A 13,141-nucleotide genomic window follows, 5' to 3' on the forward strand; every position below is an offset into this window, starting at 1 on the left:
ACCGAGGCACAATTTCATCACCATCTTACGTACTTTATTCCATCTTATTTGTTTCATCACATTTGTGATCTGAAATTTGTTTGGATAAATCATTTCTTCCCCCACTGAAATGTAAGCTTCATTGGAACAGAAGGCCTTGCCTGTTTTATGTACTACTGTATCAGACTCTAGAATAGCGCCTAGGGAATAGTAAGCGCTTAGTAATTACTTTATGGGGCAGTCTGTCCTTTTCTTCTGACCAAAACAGGCTTGCTTTTGAAAGAATTATTCTGCTGAGTGTATAGAAGTTTAATTCGAGGTATCACAGAGATACTTAGGGTGGGAACTGGCTGGACAAGGGCAAGAACGATGGAGAAAGAGAGATCCAGGAGGCCTGGCAGGCTTTGTTGACTTATGTCTACTTGTGGGAGAAGGGCTTAGTTTGTTTGGCTTGGAATCTTGGTCTTGGCTGTGTTCAGTGCCTGGAATGCTTTTTCTCTGGCTTATCGTTTTGATCTCATCTGAACTATAGTCCTTTCTAGACTCCTGCATCCGGAGTGGATCTCCAGAGACTTGGGTACCACCGGCTGAGGTACTGAGTTATGAGCACCCTGCGAACTGAACCGTGTATGTCAAGCATTTCAGGGTAAGCACTGAGGCCGCTCAGCGGAGCTCCAGCGAAGCAGGAGTTTTTCTTCAGTCATCACTGTGTTTCAGCAGCTGGCACACAGTAAGTGCTCAGTAAATATTTTCTGAACGAATCATAGAAAGTGGTTTTTCTATGGTTTCTTTTGTTTTCCTGTTAACTTGTTTTCTACTTTGAGGTTGCACATTTATTTTTATCTTGGACCTGAGCATTTAAAGCTGTTTGCTTTGAATGACTTGTCTGCTTTAGAAGACAGTTCTGCCAGGTTGTAATGCTGCTTATCTACGTGTCAGATGTTTCCCTTCCTCTCCTGGCCGCCCCTTTTTGGGCTGGTCTCACTTGGAGGCCACCGCTACTCTGTTACTCTGCCATCTCTTCAGGAGTTCACAGTCACAGGGAAGGGTGGGGAAGAGCTCAAGGGTAAAATCCTAAGGGCTTATACATGCTAATCCAAGACAGGCTCATTGGACTATGGTTGATAGAGAAGTGTGAGAACTCAAGTCAGATCAAACATTTATTTAGTGCTTGCTGTGTGCGGGAAACTATGGTGTATGCCATGGGGGACACTTCAAAGCTAAAATATGTCCCTAAGGGCGAATGAGGCAGCTGGGAAAGATGCACTCCGCTCCAGGATGCTCACACTCTGAGATGGCGTCAGGACATGCAGATGGAGAAATCTTGGAAACAGATGTGATGTCTGGTAGACAGTTGGCTTTGGAGCACCCAAAGGCCAGCCTTGAGATTTTAAGAATCATCTAGGATAAGAGCAAATATTCATAATGGTGACCTTAAAGGTACAGTAGGGCCCTGAATCATTAACAACAACAAAAATTAAAAAAAAAGAATCATAGTGCAGATTGTATTTATAGAAGTAGAAAGATGGACCAATGAGCAATTTTTTTTTAAACAGTGACAAGGAAGGGTAGAGTATGTCATGCTCACCTGAACTAGGGTCTCAGAATTTTCCACTTCCTGTAATGAATACTTGTTAGATATGTCCTATGAATACGGCCTAGAATTGGCAGTGTGCCTCTGACAGAATTGCAAAGACCACTCTGTTGCATAGGTGACAGAAAATCTACCAAATTGCTGAGCTCTAGAACTTCCATTTCCTCAGGTAGCCCTGGTGGGAAATCTGGTTCTGTGATCCAAAGACTCAGAACAACCATTTTTAAGAGAGAGAAAGTGAGAGAGCGCGCATTAGTTAGTGCACGTGTGGGTGGGGGGAGAGACAGAATCTCCAGCAGACTCCCTGCCCAGAGCATAAACCCGATGTAGGGCTTGATCTCACAACCGTGAGATCAGGACCTGAGGTGAAATCGAGAGTCAGACCCTTAACCAACTGAGCCACCCAGGCGCCCCTTTTAGCTGCAACCCTTTGCACACAGAATGGAGTGGGACTAATATCTCTGGGAAAGGAAATTCTCCCCACATGGAGAGAAATGAAGCAGGGGTTTGAAACCAGGAGGGCCAGGCCCTTCCTGCATTTGCCTCAAGGCTGTCATCACTGCCCTGCATCCTGCACAAGGAGGCAAAGGTGGAGAGGGAGCCCAGATCCTTTGCCACGGGGCAGGCTGGGGGAGGGGGGAAGCAGGCGGGGCCTGTGTGAAGGCACAGCAAGCTTTTGCTGGTGAGGTCTAGTCTGCAGGATGCCTTTGTGCCCGCCTTGCCCCCCCCCCCTCCGGGGCTCCCAGCAGCCTCTCCCTGGTTTTCAGTGCGCACAGTGACAGTTGAGAGTGGCCCTGGCTCCAGACTGTGATAGGCAGCGAGCTCCTTAAACCATAAACAATCCTAGGAGTAGTGGGCACAGTCCCCTAGTACAGGGAGGAGTTAGTTCCTTAGAAAGGAACAGATCAGCCCTTTGGGAACAGGGTCTGTAGCATCCTGCAGATGGGGTAGAGCAGGAGGAGGGAGCAGGGAAAAGGTCCAGAGAGGAGGGCCCGGTTGTGTGTGTGGCCGGGGAGGTCGAATAACAGGCAGGGTGTGGGTTTGGGGGAGTCAGAAGCTCGCCAAAGAAAACCCTCGCTTCACCTTTTGGCCCCAAGGCCAGTCTCCAGTCATCAGGAAAGGGGACAGCCAAGGTCACTGATGTAAAGTTCTCTGCTCAGAGATTCCTGTGGGGGGGGGTTACACCTCCCTCAGCCATGAGGCCAGCGGGCTCGCCTCCCCAGCTGGGGCATTATCTGCACTCAGGCTGCATTTCTTCACAAGAGCACCTGGCGTGTGGGTAGCTGCCATCACAGATTTCCCAGGGCGGTCCGCTTGCATCTACGGCGCACTTAGCATTTATTTGCTGGGTACCGTGCTCAATACCTCATTTAATCCCCCAGACAACCCTGTTAGTAGGTTCCATACTATTATCCCTCACTTTATATGTGGGAATGGGTATGGAAAAGTCCACCAGCTTCCTCAGAGTCATCGTGAGCTGGGACTCAAACTTGGGTCCTTTTCTGCGGTTTGTGATTCTAACCACTACAGCCGGTCAGAGGCACGTCCTCCCGCCACTGTGGTGAGCTGATGGCTAAAATCCCACAACCTGGTGACGGGCTAAGGCGGATGCACTAGCGTTTTTGACATCCCCAAATACCAAATGAATTTTAACAAGCTTTTACATAAAACAGACTTTTATTGCAATTTAAAAAGAACAAAGACAATTTGATAAGTGCCTTTAATTACAATGTACCTGCTATTTACATGTAATTATACTTTTATACACAGCTTGAATAAGATTCATTACATGTAAACTATAAGATATTACAAGTTAAACTCCAGCCTTTTGGGAACATTCAGAATAGAAATACTATGGGCAGAAACACACAGAAAACAAATACCCATTTCAGTTCCTTACGTACCATTACTGGATGATCAAGATTTGGCCACAGAAGAGAATTGTAATTATGTGTTGAATTGAAACTTATTCTTAACATGACTAACAGTATTGCTATTATTTAAACCCTAAACATAATAACTGGATCATTAAAAACACCTTTAATTTATATAGCACCTTTCTTCCAGAGATCAAAGCATTTGTATTTATATTATCTTATTTGTCCCCATAACATCCATATGAGGTAGGCAATGGTTGGTATCATTATCCCCATTTTGTACATGGGGAAACTGAGGCACAGAGTAGTTAAATCGTTTGTTCAGGGTCACACAGTAAAGTCAGTGCTGGAACAGGGACCACAGAGCTATGAGCTCATCTCTAAATCCAATGCTTCTCTTTAAGTTGTCCTCTCTGAGAATTTAATTCGATACCTCAATTCACTTTTCCAAGAAAAAAAAATGTGCATTTTTTTCTCCCATAAAAATTGTTGAAAAACTATACTACAGGCAAGAAACAAGCACTCTGGGGCAGATGATAGACTGATGGCACATTCTTTTACTGAAGCCTTTTTTGTTGGTTTTTTTTTTTTTTTTTTTTTTTTTTAATGAGGAGTTTCTTTTCCCAGTTATAATAGTTAGGTCTTTAAATGAAACTTATTTGAAAGGATGTATCTAGTTACCTACACATTACAGCTGTAGTAACCATATTATGCTATTCATAAGCCAGGCTTATTCCTGAGTTTACAAAGCAGATATCTAAAAATAACAAGTCTTTAAGGTCATCTTTTTCATTTCTACGCAGTGTGCTCCTTAAGCAACTGTGTGGTAGACAGGGAGCTGGGATAATATGTTTCCCAGAGACACACACAAACTGAGACATAAGGGGTGGGAAGTCTTGCCCATGTCACTTAGTTCACGTTTTATGTCTAATACCTGTCCTGCTCACCAACCCTGCCCCTCCCCCCATATCAAATATGTAGTTGGGACTCAGAAAAGTTGTTTTAAATGTCAAAATCTGAGGCCTAAAGGACTTCTCCAATGCTTGTTGACTTGTACATAAAAGCTTGTCTGGCATTTGGCACACGCTTCTGAGCGGCAAGCCGGGCTAATGGTACTGCCAGGACGCCAGGACGCGGTCATGGCGTGGCCCCCTGCAGTTGTTTCTAGCAGGGCTCCAGGAAAAACAAGAAAAGCCTATATTTAAAAAAAGTGTGCAAAAAAAAAAAAAAAAAGGCAAGCAGGCCTACGGGATAGGTCATGAACATCATCTCAGATTCCATTATGGGCTTTACATGAAAAATACGTAAAAACGTGTCAAAGGAATATTTAGAGACAGACTTGGCTTTTGGTTTTAGCCTCTTCACCTAAAGAAGGACACGGCTGTCTTTCAGAGAAGCCTTTACTCCCTAAATGGGATCTAAAATTAAATTTTTTTTTCTCCTTCAGCTTAAGAAGGGGGAAAAAGTTTGTTTTAAACTCATAGTTTCCAACTTGTTGAGTTTACAAACAAAACCAAACCAGACATTACAGTGAGACCGTTCCTTACTGTTGCCTCCAGGGCCAAGACTGGTCTCTGCTTCAGCCTGAAGTGTCCTAGGACGGGTGCCCAGCTGGTACACCAGGTGAACGTTTAAAAATTAAATGTGTGAAGGGAATGAGCAAATATCAGTTCTGTTAACTTGGGGGGAAATGACACCCTGGAATACCCATCCAAGTCATGAACTGTGACTTAGAGTGAAGGTTAACTAAACACACCCTGGATCCTTAGCTGTATAAAAGTGAGACCCCGCAGCCCCTGTATCACCCGCCCACCTAGCTGAGTGCTGAAAAGGGATCTGGTTTCTCACTTCAAACATCGGACAGTTTGCCTACAAATGGCCAAATTATTCTCAGTATTTGGTAACTCCACAGCTAGATGCTTGAACATTCTTGTTTCCTTGACACCTGGGAAAGTAGATGAAACTAGTTATAACTAACGTAATTCAGAAGCACTATTTCCTGAGGGAAGGGGATACAGTGGCTACAAGGCTAAAAAAAAATGTTACACTCAGTTTATAAGTGGTTAATTTTTACAAGAAAGGGGTGTTTTTCCTCAAAAGAATGAGCATCCTCCTACTTTACAGTTAAGTATTAGTCTATTATTGCTGGGCTTTAACTTCCCTGGAGCTTAGGAGACACAGGGCGATCTCAATACATTGTGGGGGACAGTGAGCTTCCTCACTAGAGTGTGGTGCTGATTTTCCTGCAACTGTGAGTTTGAGTCCTCAACAGAACTTTTTAAAGTTCTCTTCCATGGCCGCTAGTGCCAACCATTCTCATGAAGGGGGTGGGTAAGAATGAACATGGTTTAGCAAAGCCCATGACAAGTAACACCCAGCATCTGCTTCCCTAGGTGGACCTGTGGCCTTATCTCAGCAGCTGGTGAGGAAAATGTGAGTTGGGCGGAGCTGTTTGCTCACTGGGTGGTGGCCGGGAAGGTTCTATGCTGGCAGGCAGGATCTGTGATCTGAGGAGTGTGTCCATATGGGAAAAGATGTGTTGGATGTCCTACGAATAGCAGAGAGCGGCTGGGGTGGGGAAGAGGAACAGGCGTGGTGCTGTGCGAAGTGGCAGGAGGTCATCTGTGCCAGAGGACCCAAAGTGAGATTGGAAGAAAAAGTGGCTGCATGTCCCCGTGCTGCAGACTTCCTCCTTAAAAGGACCAGAGTAAGGGAGGGGAAAATATTCCAAGATGTTGAAGCCAGTAAGAGAGATTTTCTGACTTAAAACGAAGGTTTAAAAATTCCCGGTATTGGGAACAATTTTCCCACTCTTTTGTGAACTGGACAGTTTGACCATGACAAAGACCTTTTGAGACAATGAGTCAAAATGCCACTGTCATGAATTATTTTTGAGCAAGAGGAGCACTTTGAAACTGATCAGGACCACCTAAGAGATAATAGGTCACTTTTTTGAGAAACTATTTTTATGAGGAAAAAATGCATGAACAATGAAATGCACATTCCTGTTTGTTTAGCTATATTTCAAACTTGCCCTGAAAACATGAGGTGCATTAATAATACATGATATTTAAAAGGTAACATTGAAATTGTTGCCAATCTAACACACAGAAGTCTGAGGAATGACCATTTACCAGCCTTTATAATCCATTACATAAGGAGACAACCCGAGTACATTTTAAAAAAATACCCATAGCATGTAAGTGGTGAGCAAAGAAAAATCTCATCTAAATGCATTAAGATAAATGATTATCACACCAAATGCTGAAAAAATCGCCTTCTTAATAAAAACTGTAACATTTCTCATTTCATCTGGCATTAAGAGAAATCTGAACTACTGTTTCTTAGTTCAGTAAAGAAAAACCTGGGAAAACAATGAATACTTTGTAAAGATCAGAGACTAGATGTCAACAGACTTAAAAATGAGCAGGAGGGGAAAAAGACACTTAAGGATATTTGTTCTCTTCTGGACCATTGTTTTTTAAATTTACTTTCATAATTTCAGATGAAGACTAATTTAGCATTGTTTCTGGACTGATCTTTTTAAGTCAAACACTTTCTGTGTGTGTTCGACTTGCCCAACGCCACTGTCAAGAATAATGTACTTAAGAAAAGGTACAACACAGAGCAAGAAAATACTACCACAGGACAAGGGATATAGATCTCACTGCAAAAAAAAAAAAAAAAGCCATATTTGATATTATAGACACATGTTCCTATTTTTCACATAAGTCACTTATTAACACAAAACATGACACTTGAACTTTCCCCAATTACACAGCACAATAAGCCTGTCAAGATTTCCAGGAAAGAACTATCAGTGCCTACTGTGTCTCCAGCAGCCCAGACGAAGCTGGCTGGGTACCAGAAGCCAACGCTTTCAGAAGAATGGCATCACTAGATCACACGGACTCAGAGTAACCGGTACAAGGAGCACGGAAAAAAATGTCACTTACTCATTTACAAAATCCTCCTTGAGTCTTGAGCTGCAGCTCTGCGATGATCCACGTCCCCACCTCCGAGCCGTGTTCCATACTCACACTACCTCACCGCTTGCTGGCTCTGCGCTAAACTCTCGTGGCTTCCAAAGACAACGAAAGAAGATGCAACAGTGTGATAACAGGCCTCTGCCTCTGTCCCCCCCGTGGGGGGTCACCTTGCTGGGGCTCCATCCCGGCTCAGGTGGCTCTTGCTTTCTGCCAGATCTCTTCTTGACATGATCTCTGAAGGACGTCTATTTACATTTCCTCCTGTCATGCTGAATACGTAATGAGTCACATACATAAGAAAACTATTTTCAAATACCACTGTTTTTCAGCTAAGAGGATGATGGACACATTTAGAATCTGAATTTATTAATTAGAAAAATGATATGAGGGTAACATAGGAAGGTTGTCTTGTAATTACTAAATGAAAACTATTGGATAACTTTTTTCTGCTCTGCTTTGATGACAACAGTCATCACACCAGTAGGGTAGACATTCCAAATAATAGGACGTATCCTCGCTCATCAGGCACCAGAACAATTTTATATCTATATCTGTGTGTATATGTAAATATACATGTACCGTGTACATAAACACACATGTACAGAGTTTATTTCTGGTTAAAGTAAATAAATGCTCTAATTAGAAAAATGAAAATCTAATACAAGAAATCTAGTGACATCCTGAGGTTAAATTTTAGTTCTTTGTGTTGACTGCCTATTGTTAGCACTCAATTAAAATTAACTCTTGGATTTTGAGGGCAGATAAATCAGTAATTAGTCTTTTCCCCACAAAGGACAGCAGAACTTTCAAAAGCTTTAATAGACCTAATGATGCAATTTAGTGAAGGACAGGAAAAAAAAATGTATGTGGCCCACATATTAGCAAAAATGCTTTCTTCTAGAATTTAAAATTTCCTCAAACATTTCACATAAAACAGGTCATACTTTCCTGCTGACTGCATTTGAGAAACAGTAAAAGCAGCATAAAATTTTCTTCTAAACTTTCAAAATATCTGACTAAAAGCAAAGATTCTACTTTTAGGCAAGATGAGTTTCTAATTCTGACTTATAAAACAAAAAAAATTTCCTGAAGCTTATTTGTGAGATTTCACATAACCCGAATAACAATGCATAATATGGATGTCAAAGTTGAATAGTAAAAATTTTTTAATAATTACCTTTCATACATTTAAACTCTGTAACATTTAGCTGAACATGAAACTTATTTCAAGAAGCCATAGGCTTTTCTCCAACTCAAAGACTAGCACAGATTTTCAATGAATAAAGTAAAATGATGAAATTTATGAAATACTATACTATGAGGTCAAAACCATGATGATGATACATCAATAAATATACTTCAGTAAGGTACCCACTGGTCTCAAGAGCAGAGCCAGTTCCTAAAGTTTACTCTGCTTCTGCCTCCCCCAGCCCTCATGGATTGTGCTATTACTTTTTCTTTTAGGTTTGTACTGGAGGGCCTTCTAGTTTCTTTTAAAATATAATACTTTAAATCGCAACTTATTCTTAGCACAGATTCTCAAATCAAGAGAGAGATTTCAGTGCCTATTTTATGGCTATATTGCATAGCCTTTGTTTCAGAACTTCTGGGGGGAAATTCTAATAATGAAATTTCAAGATGATATGACTATTTATAGAGAACTTTTCTCTCTAGAAATGATTTTACACTTTAGAGATCATACCCACTTCCCTGGCAATAAAGACATTAGGAAATACAATAAAACTTTTGAGTGGTCAGGCGCTCGTAAAGGACATTATTGCCGCAAATGCAATACCAGGTACATGAGATGTGACACGGCCATCACCAGGTGCTAAAGGAACCCCATGCTGTAGAGATTGTTGGGTCAAACTCCTTCATACTATGTAAGCAAAGAAAACCACCAGGCAAAAACAGTGCTTATGAAAGATAAAAATTCAGAGAGCAAGGACCTCGGCACCTTCCTGATAACCTTTCCCCCAGTCCCAGGTTATTCTGCCATTTCCTTCTACTCAGTGATGATTGTGCTTAGGCTCACGAGGTCTTCATGGGAGAGACCAGGCTGACTGCAAAATAATGACAACCAAGCAGTGTACCCCGACAAAGCTCATCTCACAATTTCAGAAATGTGTTACAGAGCAGTCACAAAACCAAGCCGTGAATGCAAGGGATGGGAAAGACATGCCAGCGAGCTGGTCCCTACCGTTTGCAAGGTGCTCCATCCTCCCAATTGCATCCTTTGTCATAAGGAGTGAGAACAGTGAGGTTATTGAGTCTGAAAAGCCAGAGATGTCACAGCAGTATAGAATAATTGCCTTTTTTTTTTCTTTACCAGTGTAGGCAAGGGTCCCTTGCTATAGCCACACCGCATATGGCAGGGTCCTTTTCAAATGGAAAGCGAACAAGTTTCCCAATGTTAGCCTCATAAAATCTGAAGAGATGATTAAATTCAAACCAGGCTGAGCTCTTAATTGGAGTTATTTCAGCCACTGATTTTTGTAAAATGAAGGGGGAAAAAAAAATCCCAGTTGGCAATTTGCATTTGCAAGCACTGGATTGCAGAATCCATCACTGTAAATTTTCTTAAAAATGTAACTAAATCTCAATGGAATTATAATACCTTCATGAGGTTAATAATGCAGTCATCCCTAGTCACATTTCATTCTTCCATTTTTTTTTTTACCATTTCAAATATTTCAGTATTGCCCACCACAAATCACTGAAGATGATTGTTTATGTTCATTCCACTTATTTCTCTAGTGAGCCAGATGACTTTGACCAGGGCTCCAAGTACCATTTGAAAAGTTAAGTCTTTAAAAACCTTCAGTATTTTAAACACTTGATTAGAAAACAGATAACAACTACGTGTAATTATCTAGTTTATGTGCTTTATGGTGTTTTTTTCAAAATGAGTATAAATCATTGTACATAAAATCAAAATAGTTAATATACATTTTTTTCTGGCACTTTCTAGAAATTAGGCGTTAAACATAAAACATCTTATAAATTTATATAACAAAAATAAATGTTTACATTTTAATTTCAGATAGATTACCTTAGGGTACGAGTTAACTTATGAAATCTCACACTGTTGGTGTGGCAGCAGGGGTCATCAGAAATACACATTCAAGTCCACAGCCCTTCAGAGACGGACGCCATGGCCGCCGTCCAAGTATGTGGTCTGTGTTCCAACATAGAGATTAAGGCTCTCTGTTTCAGAGGAATGGGCTCTGGGCTAAAACAAGTATAGAAGTACCACAGTATTCACTGAAAATACTGAAAAAGCTCTGAAGAGTTTCAAATACTGGGGGGAGGGGTGTGGGGTCAGGGGGAATCGCTTTGACTAGAAAAATAAAATAAAGCATCTAAAAATGACTTCAAGTACTTTGGGAGAGGCTGCTGATGTAGGAAGGTCTAAGAAGCTCGGGGGCAGCCCCAGTCCTGCCCACCTGCGGGGTTCTTCCCCCCGCCCCCCCCAGGTGCGGCTCTCAGAGAGGACTGGGAGCTGACAGTAACCAGCAACCACAGTTTCTTAGCATCTTAAAACACCGAAGTTGAAGGCAAAGGCCAAGGCTTGTGGGAGAATTTTCTTGGAATGAACCATTAGAAGTCGGAAGATTTCAAGGGGGAAGAAAGCCATACATTTAAATGTGAGGAGCAGACAGCAGAAAAGGGAAGAAAGGAGGAAAAGACCTGGCTCTTGGGAATGGCGGTGTCTTAGGCAGGTGGAGTCGCGGGTCCTGATGAACGCAGGTCTCCTTGCAGCTCCGCCTTCCTCACTCCCAGGGTGAAATCATGCACAGCTGGGGTCTTTCCGGAGGGTGAGGGTGCACGAGGGAGGTGTGCTTGGGTGTGCCAGTGCCCCGGCAAGCAGGGGCACACTCGGCGGCAATCAGGTATGTACCTCACTGTTTCCAACCCCAGGAAACAGTCTCCACATCTTCCACTGTCGTCGGATTACTAGAGCAGCACATAAGTGGGGGTTGATACCGCTTCTTGTCTTCCACCGAAGAAATGCCCCCAGCCGGCCAGTCGTATGTTGTGTGGGCTTGTCTTCTGGGTTGCTAGAGCCTGGTGATATCTCTGCATTGCTGCAAGTCCCCAATGCTCTCATAGTCATTCTCTTTTGGGAAAAGGCCACGTTGGCCGTTGGTCTCTGCGGTGGCCTTTTCTTCCTCTCTGTTTAGAGTTTGTATTGCTTCATAATCAGGCTCAGGCTCTTCACTGGGTCTCACTGCTGGTGGAAGCGTGCTCATGCTGTTTGGAGTTTTCTCAAAGTCTTTAACAGTAGCATAGAGATCATTACAGGAAGAGGGGGATCTCTGAGTGGCTCTTTGGATGGAGGTGTAGCTGGACTCTGGTGCTTTAAGAGTCTGTCCTGATTTATTCCCTGACTGTCCAGGTTTATTTACTGATGAATACATGGCTGAGATCTAGAAAATAAAGGGTGAATTAAATAAGCTTCAAGTTTGACTTCTCCTCCCCCCTTTATAGTGACAAGCTAGGTATTTAGCACTATAGGCATGTGTGTGTCCCTTTAAGGTTGTTTTGTTTTATTTTTGTCAATTCCCCCACCCCCAGCTTTAGTGAGATATTATTGCATATAACTTATGTAAGTATAAGGTGTGCAACATGGTAATTTGATACATATATATACTCTGAAATGATTAATCCACAAAGGTTAGTTAACTCCTTCATTGCCATAATTACCATTTTTTTGGTGTGTGTGGTGATAACATTTAAGATCTACCCTTTCAACTTTCAAGTATGATAGTATACCACTTTTAATTATAGTCACCATGCTCTATATTAGGGCCCCAGAGCTGATTCAGCTTATAGCCGGAAGTTTGTATCCTTTGACTAACGTCCCCATTTCTCCTACTCCCCAACCCCTGGCAACCACCATTCTATTTGCTATTTCTGAGTTTGGGTTTTTTAGGTTCCACACGTATATGAGACAATATAGTATTTGTGTTTCTCTGTCTTATTTCACTTAACATAATGCTCTCAAGGTCTATCCAAGTTGTCACAAAAGGCAAAAGTTCATTCTTTTTCATGATTGAGTAATATTCCTGTGTGTGTGTGTGTGTGTGTGTACACACGTATTTATATATACAAATGTGTATTTATAATGTGTGTCTGTCTGTCTGTCTGTCTGTCTATCTATCTATCTATCTATCTATCTATCTATCTATCACATTTTCTTTCTTTTCCATTCATCGGCTGATGAACACTTAGGTTGTTTCCATGTCTTGGCTATTGTGAATAATGCTGCAAAGAATATGAGGGTGAAGATATGTCTTCAAGACAGTGATTTCATTTCATTCAGATATAAACCCAGAAATGGATTCTTTAGTACCTATACTAATCCTGGAGTACACTTCTAGAGAACAATTATATATGGTATCTTTAACTTTGTAAGTAGACCAGCCATACTGGCATAACTCCATGAAAACCAGGTTCTCTCTAGGTCTTCTGAGGGGCATGAGGAGAGCAGGTGGAATGGGAAGTTCAGGAGGCCTCCAGAACCTGACTATAGTATATCATGTTTTATTTGATTTCTATTATGAGAATGCTATTTCCTCTGAAAAAAAAAAAAAGGCTCTACTGCTTTAAGAAAAAAGTCAGAAAACATGTTAGATGAATGGTTTTCAAAATGTGGGCTTCAAACTGGCAGCAGCAGCAGGATCTGGGAATTTATTAGA

General features: G+C 41.8%; 1 protein-coding gene across 1 annotated transcript in view; it reads right to left on the reverse strand.

The window, feature by feature from the left end:
- Positions 1-3,236: 3,236 nt before the first annotated feature.
- Positions 3,237-13,141, reverse strand: part of PAG1 (phosphoprotein membrane anchor with glycosphingolipid microdomains 1) — a 136,394-nt gene continuing 126,489 nt past the window's right edge. The window contains exon 9 of the mRNA XM_008689086.2: positions 3,237-11,869. Coding sequence (XP_008687308.2) covers positions 11,501-11,869 — 369 coding nt within the window. The 3' untranslated portion in view covers positions 3,237-11,500. The remainder of the gene's footprint in view (positions 11,870-13,141) is intronic.

The sequence above is a fragment of the Ursus maritimus genome, unplaced genomic scaffold (genome assembly GCF_017311325.1).
Source record: "Ursus maritimus isolate PB19 unplaced genomic scaffold, ASM1731132v1 scaffold_9, whole genome shotgun sequence".
NCBI lineage: Eukaryota > Metazoa > Chordata > Mammalia > Carnivora > Ursidae > Ursus > Ursus maritimus.